This window comes from Chionomys nivalis, chromosome 23 (genome assembly GCF_950005125.1).
Source record: "Chionomys nivalis chromosome 23, mChiNiv1.1, whole genome shotgun sequence".
In the NCBI taxonomy this organism is placed as follows: domain Eukaryota; kingdom Metazoa; phylum Chordata; class Mammalia; order Rodentia; family Cricetidae; genus Chionomys; species Chionomys nivalis.
Window position 1 is genome coordinate 10,141,688 of NC_080108.1, and position 13,999 is coordinate 10,155,686.

Here is a 13,999-nt window from a genome sequence, read left to right on the forward strand (position 1 = left end):
AGAGAGACAGAGAGACAGAGAGAGACAGAGACAGAGACAGAGACAGAGAGAGAGAACAGGCTCAGGGGTGGTTTAGGAACGAGCAGCAGAACGACTAATGAAAAGGTGGTAAGAAAAAATATCCAAGATAACTTCTCTATGTGTAATCTCAACCTTTACTGGGTGCAGTTGTGGACTTTTAGTAGTATGCAGCATGACAGTTGCATGGCTGCCCCAAAGGCACTGCTTTGCACTCTGCACAGAGGCTGGGAAGACCAAAGAAGCATTGTTTAGGATAGTCAGTTCTGGTAGAAGCTGGCCGAGGACGTAAATTCCTTCAGAATTTAAAGAGACTGAAAAAGCATAATGAAAATAAGAGCATGTTTTGGAACGGACACATCGATTTGCCTTTATATGTGAGCACAGGGACTGCCAGTCAATACCTGGTTAGTGAGAGACAGAAAGATGTCCACTTTGATTGTCTTTAGGAAAACCGAGCTTTCTTCATGTTTGCTTGAACAAGTACACTGTCCTCATGAATCCAAACTGTGGTTTTCACTCTGTCCCTGTGAGCCAATGAGCTGCCCTTCCGAGCTGTGCATTCGCTGCTCTATTCTGCTGCATGGTGGCTGCTGCTTGTTATATTTGACATGAAATACAAACATGAGTGTATCTGCTAAATATATATCTCTTGTAGAAATGCACCTTTTCAACAAGCAAGATTTTACTAAACATTTTTAGCACAATTCAATAGGATTAATCACTCAGTATCACAGTCTGTTAATGTCAATGAAAGTAATAACTTACGGATTAAAATAGATTTTTAACCTGACAGGAAAAATACAACAGACATACAATCTGAGAGGAGAAAATGAGGTGCAGGTAGTTGGGCGTTCTCAGTGCTTTAATACTTCATTCTCAAAGGTAAACACAGGACTAATCAATCGTCAGTTCAATTCCAGTGAGGAGGGGGGACCTTAAAATTGCATTAATTAAACCAGTGCTGAAGTCCAAAACCAGAATGACCCTTCAACCACTGGTACGACTAAATTGGAAAGTCCACTCTTTCCAATTAGAAAGCTAATCCCAAAGCAAAATGCTCACCAAATTAAAGTGGTTCTCTTACACGGTGGCACTAGATTCTGTCTCTTTGTAAGGGTTCAATTTACCATAACACCCCAGGATAGGATTACACAGAAACAGAATTATACAAGGCGTGATGGAAGTGAGTGTGGGAGATGAAGCATTTTAATGTCCGGGTTACAATCCCTGTCATAACACAAGTTCTACTGCATAACTTACAATGGCCTGAAACTGTTTTAGCAACGAAATTACATATTTAAGGATAATTCCTATACATTACATTAACTGTAGACACACCATCAATTTCAGTCTTTTATTAACCTAGAAAAGTACAGCTTTCCCAGAAAACCCAGTGATCACATTTCAGTCAGCTGTCCTGGACTGCTTCCGTAATCAGCACCAGCTATCGGTTGTCCCTTAACTCCAGAGTGGACAGGAAGCAGGGGCAGAAATCACTGCATTTTCCCATTTTTAGGTGTAAAGCATCCCACTTAGGTGAGACAGTAGAGAGGCTACCAACTGTTAAACTGGCCCAAAGCTCTTTTCTTTCATAGCATCTTAACCCCTTCTAATACGCCAATGACATTCAAATTGAGTCACTAAGGGTTCGGTCACTGTAAGGGAAAATAAACGTAATACACTTGTGGGAGGTGTGAAGATTGGCCTTTAGATGTCTGCTTGACAATATTCTGGTGCAACACTCCTGTGCTGTGCTCAGACAGACTCTGCTCATGTTGGTTTCTATCGGCTCCTAGCCTGCTAGTGGCAGGTACGGTCACGGGACTGCCAAACAGTCCACCTGGTCACGGAGAGAGGTGGGACTGTCAGCTGAGCAAAAGAGCGTGGATCCCACCATGACACTGGCCCAAACAGTCTGAGCCCCACGTTTGTCTCCCTGAAATAAGAATGGCCACTTGCTCCTCATTGCTCCACACTGAAGCAGCAATGCCTATAGAGGGATCTCTGCATCTCCAACGCCCCACAGCTACAGAAATCCACTCAAAAGCTCAAAAAGCACAGATTGAATTCAGGTACCCGTGATCCTTTGTAAATCCTAAAGTGGAGAAATATTCTTATCTTTGACCAAGAATTCTATTGGAATGAACTAAAGACATCTTTTAAAGTAATTTTAAGTATACTCTTATTATTACATTTCTACATAGATTATTCAATATTCTTTGTGGACATAATTTAATCAATAATATATCACAATGTCAACACTACATGGTCCAGAATCAGATTCTGGCTACAGAGGAAGCTTAATTATTAAGCAATGCCTTTCTAAAAAGCTTCTGTATTTCTGATTGGTACGGAAAGAAAGAAAAAGCATCTCTCATTGAAATAACACTGAGGTTCAGCTTGGGCCCCTTCTGTGTTGAACATATTAACTCTTCGGGAGAAAATGGAGAAACGCAGTCCATGAGTTACAGTCATCTTCAGGAAAAGTCTATGGGCAGCTCCGGCGTGACAACTGTGTATCGTGGGTCTAGTCTGGGGATGAAGTTGTGAAATTCTCTAGATGCACCAGTACCAAAGACATCCAGGGCTTTGCGGTTCATGAGTGCAAACCTGTGAAAGAGGGCATAATTCGGAAACCATGAGCGACATCCACAAGGCAGAGCGAGCGTATCCTCTGACTTAGTTGGCAAGGACTGGCAAGGCAAAAACCCTGAAACTAAGTGACGGTTTCAAACACTGCATGGGTACCTCAATGCTTAAACGTCACTGTCCCGATTTATTTAAAAACATGACCCCCAAGTTCACAAACCACAGTCATCAATTATTATTTCAAACATGTCCAGAACTCCTTACATTAGATGGTTCTGAACACAAAATCTGACCTAGCCAGTATTTCCCTGATGAAAAATATCATAGGATGCTAAGTACATAATGAACTATCAAACATTTACCAATGAAGCAAAGGCCTTAAATGTAACTGCTCTCATAACTGAGACCTTGGTGTCTCCCAGTGATAATAGAACAATCCAAAATGCAAATATTTAAAGATTAAAAAGCAAAGAGCAGACAGGTTCTCCCATTTATAATAAAACAGAGTAAAGATAAATTCTTGTGGGTGTGCGAGGCAACGTAGAAGGTAAAGGACTTGCTGACAGCATGACCTCCATCCCTAGAAACTCTCTTGAAAAAGAGAACTGACTGACTGCCATGACACACACAAACACAGACACATATGCACACAAAACTACGAAGGATGCAAGCCTTAAAAAAGATACAGCCAGCGTTAACCATTATCCAACCCCAGAGATAAAGCAATAGTGAGAATGTTTGAGTTGATGCATAGAATGGACCGCGCTTAGGTCTCCCTTCTTGTTCAGAATCGCTGCATTTATGGAGAAGATAGCAGAATGAAATTAACTCTGAATTGCTGGCCAGAATTGGTATTCCAAAATCCAATAAATACAACCAAAGTAAGGCCCCTTCCAAACTATTCACTGGTAAAACTCCTGCATGTACAAAAATATCAATGACAAAAGGATGAAAGTACAATAATATGGAAGCTGCATTCTGTTAGAGCTAAGAGCAAAAATTCTAAAGTCACACTGATGGTCTACAGGCCAGCTCTTCCGCTTACTGTGTGACACAGCAAGCTTGCGAGCCTTTCTGTGATTCCTGGTTTCTTCATACCCATGTGAGAATAGCAATTTACCCACTTCAAGGATTAAATCTGTACATACTTACCACATGTACCTTAAAACTCGTCTGGGACAGGGAAAGTACTATATAAGCATTTGCTGTGTGAGCTGGATAATGACGGCACTGTTGAGAGCTGTGATTACCTGGTCTACTGAGCACCACTACAGATCTGAATAATTGTTTATGTGCTACAGAACGAGGTAGTATGTCCATCAAAGGAGAACATACAGAAAACATAGTCCCTTTCTGGTAGTGGGAGCTTTATGAAATGAGGCATAATGCAAAGTAAATCACAGAGGACCTGATGCTCACAAAAGGATTGACTGATGCTGATTAAGGATTAACTACAGAGGTATGGGCCCTGCCAACAGGGATCAGTTTCCATGTGAACAGACAAGAAAGCATAGCCGTGTTGCATGCTTGGCCTTCCCCACTCTGTTTCTCTGCTACACTGTGACACTGCCTGTGAATCTTCACCATAACACGGTGATGTGCTGCCTGGACCTTCCAGCTACAGGAATCAAGAGTCAAACAAACCTTTTTCATATATACATCACCCAGTGTCAGGTAATCCCTCATAGTAACACAGAACAGACTACAGTGTACAATTACTTTATTAGAGAACAAAAGAAAATGAAAATTGTGAGAGTAAACACATGTCCCACAGTAGGAGAGGTGAAGGTACCAGGGCTGAAGTACAATTCCATCAGCCGATTTGTCTATTAGGAAAAACTCTCTCCAAAACAACACAATGAAGATTAAAGGGGTGGGAACTGGGAGGAGAAAAGAAAGAGATAGGAACAGCTGGCGAAAGGAAAATTAACATGATATGAGGCAACAGAAAACAGGAATTTTCCTAAAATTAAAATCAGTTGATTCTGTAGAGATAAGTCATTTAATGGATATACTTACTGTGAGTGCGTGTGTGCATGTGTGTGCATATGTGTGCCGGAGTCTGTACTCACGTTCTGTACATACTACCAGGCAACTCTACCACTGAGTTACATTCATAGCTTAAACTTCATTAATATTTTAAATAAAGGAAGAGCTTAAATATATACAGATAGATAAGATTAAGTGCTGATTAGATAATAATCTAATAATAATAATAATCAGTGACAAACAAGTAAGAAGACTAACCTAGAAGCTGTAAAATATCCAAACTATTGTAATAAAAACAGTAGTCAAATAGTTAATCTTCACTCAAAGGAAATCTGATGCATTTATTAAGTTGGTCAAATTTGGTTTACATATAAATAACTAATTTACCACTAAAAGGATATTCCCTCAGAGGACAAAGACATTTCTTTATAGAGTTCTTCATTTTTTATAAGTGTTGAAAATATCTTGATCACTTACCTGCCCTTGGTGAGCCTTAAAAGGAATTTCCAGTAGGATGGTCGCAAGTTATGAACTTCCATAACAGCCTAAGAGTATCCAATTGGAGAGTTATTTCAATAAATACAAATACTGCAAGCTCAGGCAATAAAGCAGTTCTCAGCTCTACATTTGGTGCATTTTAAAAGTTTCAGTGATGACAACAAAGACATGCTCTTATGTGAAGACACTATAAAAACCTCTGCTAACATGCTTCCAAGTAGATGTCTGCTTTTGAGATGACAACCGGTCAGCAGCCATCTTTATCAGGAAGCAATAATGTCCACGAGATAGCAGACAATTTGATGTTCCTGAGCTTCAATCTGACAGCACCCCTGTGAGGAAAAGCAAGTACAAGGACCCCCACCCCGACACACACACACACACACACACACGCACGCACACACGCACACACGCGCGTGCACACAAACACTTCTGCAATGACCTTTAATCCAGCCATTACAAGAATGATGAGATAAACCCAGAGAGCTCAAGCTGGCTCATCCGTGTCATTCCCGAGGAATGTCATGGAGTGTCCAGGAAGGCACCTGAGTATATCCATATTTAAGCTTACATCAGGGTGTTCTACCTACAATACAGGGCTATGAATTCACCCACCCATGCATGCTACTTAAACGTAAATATTGGTCTGTTCTTCAAGCAGGGCCTGGGACATTAACACGTTCAGTGCTTTGAGACATAACCAGCTCTTCTTGGTTTGAGAAAACAAACCAACAAGAAGGAAGCATGACAAACAAGGGTGTTCCTAGGTTCCGATGTCCCCAGGAGCTTAATGAAAAGCAGAAACAGAAACTGCTGCTGGCCTCTCCAAAGCCGTACTTACTGCGTGGAAGCAGATGGCTGTGGAGATGGAATAGATGATAGTATCTGCTTGAGGAAAATATGGAACCTTCCCGGCCGCGATGCCCTTAAAATACATTGTCTGCAAATCAGGCAGAAAGGAAGAGAATATGTTTGGTTTTAAAATGAAGCAGCATTAAGACAGAACTGAGGAGTGAGCTTCCCGAGGGCATTTTCTGCCTTTCCTTTGAGAGCTCAGATCCTGCACATCTTCCCGTCAGTGTTCCGAGGTAGCCTTCTCTGTACTTCCTTCCTTCACTCCACACAGCAGTGACTTTATTTCTGCCGCACTAATGTCATTTCTTCTGGATGCTTCTGTAAACGCATAACTACTGCCTTCCTTTGTTAGGCTTCTTTATTTCATCATTCACTGAAGATTTATTGGTGCGAACTATATGATGGGCAGTGCTAGGAACAAGGGATTTATTTATAAAGGAACAAAATTCAAGCCTAGCAGATACAATTCCTGCACTCTGATGAGAACTATTTCTTACTTTTCTCCTCTAGTAACCCTGGCCAACTCCGCCCTAAACACATGGAATATGTGCGCTTCTCTCCTTTATTATAGTTACCAACCTGCAGCATCCCCCAATCCCCCAAGGCCATGCAAGGCATAACGGTCTTCTAACTGCCCTTCATGCCTACTTCGAAAGCACTCTACAGAATAGTCTTTTTTTTTTCTTAAAATGTAAAATAAATCAAGCCATTACATTCCTATAACACCATTTAGGGGCTTTCATTCTGTAATTTTTTTTTTTTTAAATAGAGAGTCTCATGTAGCCCAGGCTGACTTCATACTTGCTATATAGCCAAGGATGGCTTTGGACTTCTGCCCTCCTGCCCCCACCTCCTGGTGCTGAGTACAGTCTAGTGCCCCCACACCATTCAGCAACTTAGTGAGCTAGTGAATCTGAGTGCTGGCCACTGACAGCTGCACAAATATGAGCTGCAAGTCTGCCGAGCAGCCTCCAGTTGGCTCTGTCAAACTGGGGCTCCTCTAGCTCTCCAGGAAAAATGAAGCTTAAGTGCAAGCTTTTAGATCTAGTTAACAGTTTACAGGAAAGACAGGAGTTACATGTTAAAGAAAAAAAGCAAACAGGATGGAGGAGAGAACACCTAATGGAGGAGGGAGAGGAGAGAGACAGGAGAGGGAGGAGGGGAGAAGAGGAGGAGCAGGAGGAGGGGAAATAGCTCCTAATGCAGGAGGAGGAAGCTAGAAGGGGTAACTACACACATTAAGAAAGCCTCTGCATGGGCTAAACAGAGGACTGCACAAACACACAAGATCCTCAGGGAAGAGGGAAGCTAAACAGTTAATGCTGCTATTATGGAATCAATAGGCTTTTTAAATGCATAAAGTGGTACTTCGGCAGTACTACTGATTTTCTTTTAAAAAGTATTTATCCCGAGTCTGTGTGGATGGGGCGGCAGAGTACAGATAAAGAGACACTGTGTGGATCTTGACAAGCACCCATGTGCATGGTGCCTGCTGAAGGAGGACTGCTTACACTATGCTTTTGCCATGTGTGCCGTGCTTGAGAATATCACAGACTCACAAAGGAAATAAACATAATGGGGAACTGTCAATACTTGGCTAGACCCAGAGCTTGCTTTGGGAGCAGCTTATTCTTGCAACTCAAGCAGTTACAGGCAGCAACAGAAGCTTTGTTTGTATCTGTGGGAAAGTCTCATGATGAAGCCTGTGCTTACCTCCACCAGTTTGGAAGCTAGGTACATGGAAATTGTTGTGCTCTTATAAAACATCATGGATACACCGGCCAAAAACCCTGGAACAGCAAGGCAAAGATGGATCAGATGGTAAGGTCATCAGAAACGCTAATTCACTTAAACAGGAAAAGATGCGCGTTCAGAGCTGCCCCCAGCTGGACAAAACACGACAACAGCAACATGACACTAAAACAGTGAGACATCATTAATCCATGTTTTTAAATAAAAAACAGTGATCTTCAGAGGTGAGAACAAACAGTGCATAACAAGAAGCCCTAACTTAAAGAGCTCAGACTGCTTTCAGTGTGGGTACAATGCTATTGGCCACAGCATCACCTTCACTGGACAAGGGGAAAACCAAGGGGCAGGGGCTAGGCTCTTCGAGACTTAGCTAACTGAAGTAGTAAGCATATTACATCCTAGACAAAGTTCTTTCATTTTTATTTCTATAAAATAATTGAGTGCCTTTTAACAATGTAAATGTGCCATCCTCCAGTGGTGAAAACGGATTTGTAAAGAACTCTAACTGGACTTCACATGAACAACTTTTATAATTGTCTTTGTGTTCTTTGACGACACATCCTCGAAGTTCCTGGCAATGATGACAACTAGAGTTATTACACTGCCAACTCATATACCAGACAGCCGGTAAGCCTCAACTCACTTAACCTCACACACTCGCGGGGGTCTTCATTGAGTCTACAACTCAAGAAGAAACTGAATGGCTATGAGGGTTTGCATGCCATCCCACCACCGACTGCTCCAACAATGAGCATTCTTTGGATGACTGACTTACCAGCCACAATAGCATGCAGCTCGTCGTCCAGGTTCCGGATCCAGCGGAGGAAACAACTCGTCCCCTGTATTAAGGAGAAAACACAGCCATCTTGGTTACGTTACTTCTGAGGGGAGGGAAAAATTGCATGAGAACAAAACCTGCGCTGAGTGATTCTCTCAACAGCGGACCCTGTGTGAGACAAGCTGGACCCACGACGGGGAAGGAGCTTACAGCCCCGCGTCCACTTAGATCATATGTCATGCTGCCGCCATGCTTCTCCAAAGCCCGCCCATGAATGCAGCTCCCTAAACACGAGACCTGGAGCAAAAGGCCATTTCCACCTTAACAAAGCCAAGGGACTGGGTGAAGTAAGCATCTGTGAAGCCAGTTTGCTGGACCACAGACACAGGTTCTCAGCAGCGGCAAGGAAAGAGCAAATGCACCTGCAGCAGACACAGACCACCAGAAGGGTCACTCCTCAGCCAGAAAGAAGGTGACACGAGACAAAAGCTCAGAACTACAAAAAGAAATGAAGAGTGCTAAAAAAATAAAAATAAGAAAAAGCGGGGGGGGGGGGGAGAAAAAGGATAAATTTAAAAGACACGTTTCCTTTATCTGTAGTCAGCCAAAGAAGAGTCAACAAATTATGGGCCTTTTAGCTAAAAACGGCCTCCATGTGGCTTACTATGGCTTGGAAAGGAACCCTGGCTTTTGTTTGTTTCTTTGTTTGGGTTCTGTTTTTACAGCAGGCCTGGCTCGGCTGCCAGGGTTTTCTAGAACTTCTAGGTTCAATCAATCTTTCTGCCTCAGCCTCCAGAGGACTGCAGCTAGAGGCAGGTTCTATCACGCCAGGTTTCAAGGTCTGTTTGGGCTTTTTAAGTACATGGATAAAACTAAAAGTATAATAATATTTTATGATGTCAAGATTCTATGAAATTCTAACTTGGTGTGGTAAGTGTTACTGGAACATGCCATGCTCACTTGTGGACACCTTGCCTGTGGCTGCTTTGACGGCTTTCTTATCACACAAACACAGCTGAGTGGTTGTGACAGAGATCACATGGCTCAAAGCCTAAAATATTTACTCTCTGGCTTTTCAAAGAACAAGCTGAATGTAAAACAAAAATATTAACAACGCACTGTGGAGTTTCAGCATTTTAAAGATAAATGCATAACACATGGGTTAGAAACGGATTCAATGTACAGTATAATATTTTTACATTGTATATGAAGTGATAATACTACTTAATGCTGAACTTGTAAGTCCAAAAATATTCTAAAACAAATGAGGACACTGTTACAAAAATAAGTATTAATGCTAAGTCAGCAGGAATAATAATATGAAGCAATAAAAATACACAGCTCAAAATAAGACGGGGATAACAAGGAAAAAAATGGAACACAAAACAACTAACAAGACTATAAAGACCTTAACTGGACTATACTATACATAGTTGAAATGTAAAGAGGCTAAGATCCCCAATTAAATCACAGAGAATATCAAATTAGGTTCTAAATGGAGATATGGTGGCTCATCTGCATAATCGCAGAATTTGGGAGACCAAGCGAGGCAAGGGGGTATTGGTGGGAGTTCAAGGCCAGCCTGGGCAGAGTAAGAACTTATCTCAATGGGAGGGAACCAATTATACCAACTTTTCAAAGGAAGACACAAAGGTGAAACTCCAAAATTAGAAACATATACACAAGTCAACATAAATAAACAATTCACCCCTTAGAATAGGAGTTTAAATCCACAAACTAACATTCAGATAGTGAAACATTTCCGTGGTAATGAGTAACACATTGGTGGTCTTCCACTACACAGAAGGCCATCACTCAATGTTGCCACAGTCCGTATCAAGGATGATCTTTATGCACATGCTGCTGTGGGTTTTGACATATGGAGACATACATCTATTTATTTATTTATTTATTTAGTTAGTTAGTTAGTTAGTTAGTTAGTTTTGGTTTTTTGAAACAGGGTTTCTCTGTGGCTTTGGAGCCTGTCCTGGAACTAGCTCTGTAGACCAGGCTGGTCTCGAACTCACAGAGATCCGCCTGCCTCTGCCTCCCGAGTGCTGGGATTAAAGGCGTGAGCCACCATCGCCCGGCTATATGGAGACATTTAAAGGCACACAAAAAGGGGCAGAAGAATGAAGTGACAAGAATTGGCTGCTTTAGACGGCACAGCAGGAACTGTGAGTGGGCACAAAAGAGGACCCCACTGCCCATTTTACATGGTTACAATACTGCTGCTCATGCCTTAGGAGAGAAGACCATTACAGCATTGGCCAAGTCTGGCCACCTGCTAAAAAGGTCAGACGTATTCAAAAATGAGCAACCAGGCAGTAAATGTTTAAAATGACTTAAATGTTTTAAATTAAAATGTTTAAAATTATTTTTTAAAAATTACACAAAATATTATTATATTTTGCTTAGAAAATATGCATTTCCCTAGAATGCCTATGTATTGGAAACTAAAGAAAATAAATCTCTGAAAATATATATAAACACAATATGGGCATAAATTCAAGCATATTAAGTAACATTCTAAACAAGCTTCTACAACCTGAGTTCATAATAAATTGTTTCCACTTGGTTATGATGCTAAGCTAATTATAAAAAAAGCACCACCAACTAAAACAAAAGCTAAGTTAAGATGCATCTTATTCTAACAACAGCCATGCCATTTCTTTCTCTTTCTTAAAAATTATTCATTCATTACTTTTCATTTTATGTGTATGACCATTTCCTACGTTGTTGGAATTGTCATGCGTGTGTATTACATGTGTGCCTGGTGCTCACGAAGGCCAAAAGAGGCCACAAGATCTGCTGGAAATGAAGATAAAGATGGTTGTGAGCCACCATTTGGGTGCTAGGAACCCAACCTTGGTCTTCTGGAAGGGCAGCCAGTGCTTTGAACAGGTGAGCCGTCTCTCCAGCCCCCTTATTTAGTTCCCATTTTTCCTTCTTTTCTGATAAGCTTACCTTATATATACTAACAAAGGATCCAAGGAAAGCTCCCAGCTGGAAGTTTTCTTTGTTGTAGAAGAGCGAAAGTAGCCGGGATGGTTCTGTGAACAGATGTCTAAACGCAGAGGGAACCCGGAGACAGCACTGAATCAAGTAGCCTACACTGAACATCCTGATGAAGCCCTAGAGAAAATTCCATCTCTTGACATTTTGTTGACAATAACCACAGTGAGTTTAGAAACACAAGCATGGAAATTCCCCTACCGCCCAAAAACAGTAAACAAAACCAACTTCTTTGGGAAATTTTAATAGGAACTGTCTGATCATCAGTATAAACATGGATTTTTTAAAAAAGAAGATAAATTAATTTTTTGTTTGTGGCTCTGGTATATTTTTTAAATAAGGAATTTCCTAGGAAATGGGAACTCTACATAGGTCTTGACTCCTATAATCTACTACATGAAACTGCTTTGCAGACACTGGACAATGCCTTCCCATCTTCTTGTCTCCCCCATGGCAACAGGGAACGAGCTGGGACCTTGGCCTGCCTGCTAAGCTCCTAAAGGTCAGGCTTATACCTTCCAGATCACAATATTCTTTTCTAGGAAAAGAAAAACAACTGAACTGCTATGAGAAAGAATTGACTGACTCTTCTAAAGCCTGGTGACCAGAAGGAAATCAAACAGGCCAGTCATTTATGAATTCCCCAGGGTTCGCCTTCCTCAAACTGCCCAGTATTTGCTCAACAATAAAACAATCCTTTTATCTCCATAACATTATGGTAGTGACTTGGAGATGACAAACAGGCTAACTTTTTTTCACTCAGTTTTCAAAAGATAAAATAAAAACATTTTTGAAAACCAATCGCTTACACCTTCAAGTCATCAGACAATATTCTTTGGCTGTCTATTATATACCAGAATTACATAGATGTGGGGGACATAGCAGCCAAGACCACGTTCTCGCTTTTGTCAGGCTTTATAACCTCATATGGAAAAAGAAAATAAATGAGTAAAAGAATGCATTACAAATTACAGTGTGTTGTGGAGGAAGTAATCAGCCACGGGAGCACCTTCTATTGGACTGGATAGTAAAGAAAGGCTACTGAGGGCGTGACATTCAAGTAGACACCAAAGAGATGCCATCATGAAAACATGTCACACAATTGGACAGAAAGCACAGAGGTGGGCAGAGACAGCTCCTGTGACAACGGCTGAGAGCAGAGTGAGCTGAGGAGGACACATCCATGTGACTCTTTACTACGGGGGTAGTCTCACATGTGGTGTGAGGAGAACACATCCATGTGACTCTTTACTACGGGGGCAGTCTCACATGTGGTGTGAGGAGGACACATCCATGTGACTCTTTACTACGGGGGTAGTCTCACATGTGGTGTGAGGAGGACACATCCATGTGACTCTTTACTACGGGGGTAGTCTCACATGTGGTGTGAGCAAGGCACCACCATAGTGAGACACACCTCGTAAGAAACTTCGGTATTTTAGCCTTCGACCCCCAGCATTCAGGAAGCAGAGGCAGAGGAAGGCAGACCTCTATGAGCTCAGAGTCAGCCTAGTATACCCAGAGAGTACAGGACAGCCAGGGCTACATAGAAAGACATTCACAAAAACAAACCAAGAGACTTCCAAGCATTTTCACCGTGGAGACTCCTCTCTAGCATGTCTCCAAATAGTTCTGTACTCATGGATGTAACATTCACTTCATAAACAGCAAAGTCCTTAGCACTGGAATGTGTTTCAAAGAATCACTAGATTTTTGACTGCTTGGCAATTCTCACTCGTGGTTTTTTTTTTTTTCCCCAAGAAATGTTCAGTATCACCTCCCACCCTGAATTCTCCCCTGACTACACTTACTAAGTTATGAGAAAGAATTCTCCTTCTCTGCCAGCCAGTAGATTATGGCTTATTTGTTGTTTCCACTTTGAAAGTGAGGCAGGAAATGTAATCTGGACAATGTACAAGGAAAACGCCTTCTAGTGTGTTAGCCCCAGACACAGCTCTGGGGATCCTGAGCGTGGAGCTGGGCAAGGGTCACTATCAGCACTGAGTCTTGGCAGTCCCCTTACGAGCACTAATGTGGGGCAGTACCTAAGTTCTACATCATTCGGGGAGTCCTGCCATCCGAGGTTTGTAGAATTTGGCTCGTATCAACTGAGCCAAAAATCCAGCCTTTGCAAGAAATAGCAGTGACTTTTTAAAGCATTGGAATGTGAGCACATCCAAAACTGCGGCACTTGCGGCAGATGGTGCCACCTGCCCGAGACATTCTTCCCAGGGCTGGTGATGAGAGAGGAGACAGGAAGCAGGAAGTGTAGCTTTGCACCATTACCCAAGGACCCCAGAGAACAGGGAATTTGTGCGAGTGGGCACAGTTAACTCCCTTGATGCTGAGCTACAGAGGCAAACTCTATTCAGCAAGATAGTATCAGAAAAATGATTTGAGTCAAGTACAAATTAAACGGCAGCAGAGTTACTGTGAACTTTTCTCTTCACTTAGAGATGACTACTGATAATTTACTTGAGTATAAAGTCCCTATTGTTGACA

General features: G+C 41.8%; 1 protein-coding gene across 2 annotated transcripts in view; it reads right to left on the minus strand.

The window, feature by feature from the left end:
• Nucleotides 1-802: 802 nt before the first annotated feature.
• Tmem135 (transmembrane protein 135) overlaps nt 803-13,999 on the minus strand; it is a 220,711-nt gene continuing 207,514 nt past the window's right edge. Inside the window, exons 10-15 of one of the 2 annotated variants that reach the window (XM_057756487.1) lie at nt 11,450-11,617; nt 8,480-8,543; nt 7,666-7,742; nt 5,939-6,037; nt 5,077-5,144; nt 803-2,631 (exon numbers count right to left, since the gene is read on the minus strand). In XM_057756487.1, the coding sequence (XP_057612470.1) occupies nt 2,499-2,631; nt 5,077-5,144; nt 5,939-6,037; nt 7,666-7,742; nt 8,480-8,543; nt 11,450-11,617 (609 nt within the window). In that variant the 3' untranslated portion in view covers nt 803-2,498. The remainder of the gene's footprint in view (nt 2,632-5,076; nt 5,145-5,938; nt 6,038-7,665; nt 7,743-8,479; nt 8,544-11,449; nt 11,618-13,999) is intronic. The other variant, XM_057756486.1, reaches the window with a different exon arrangement.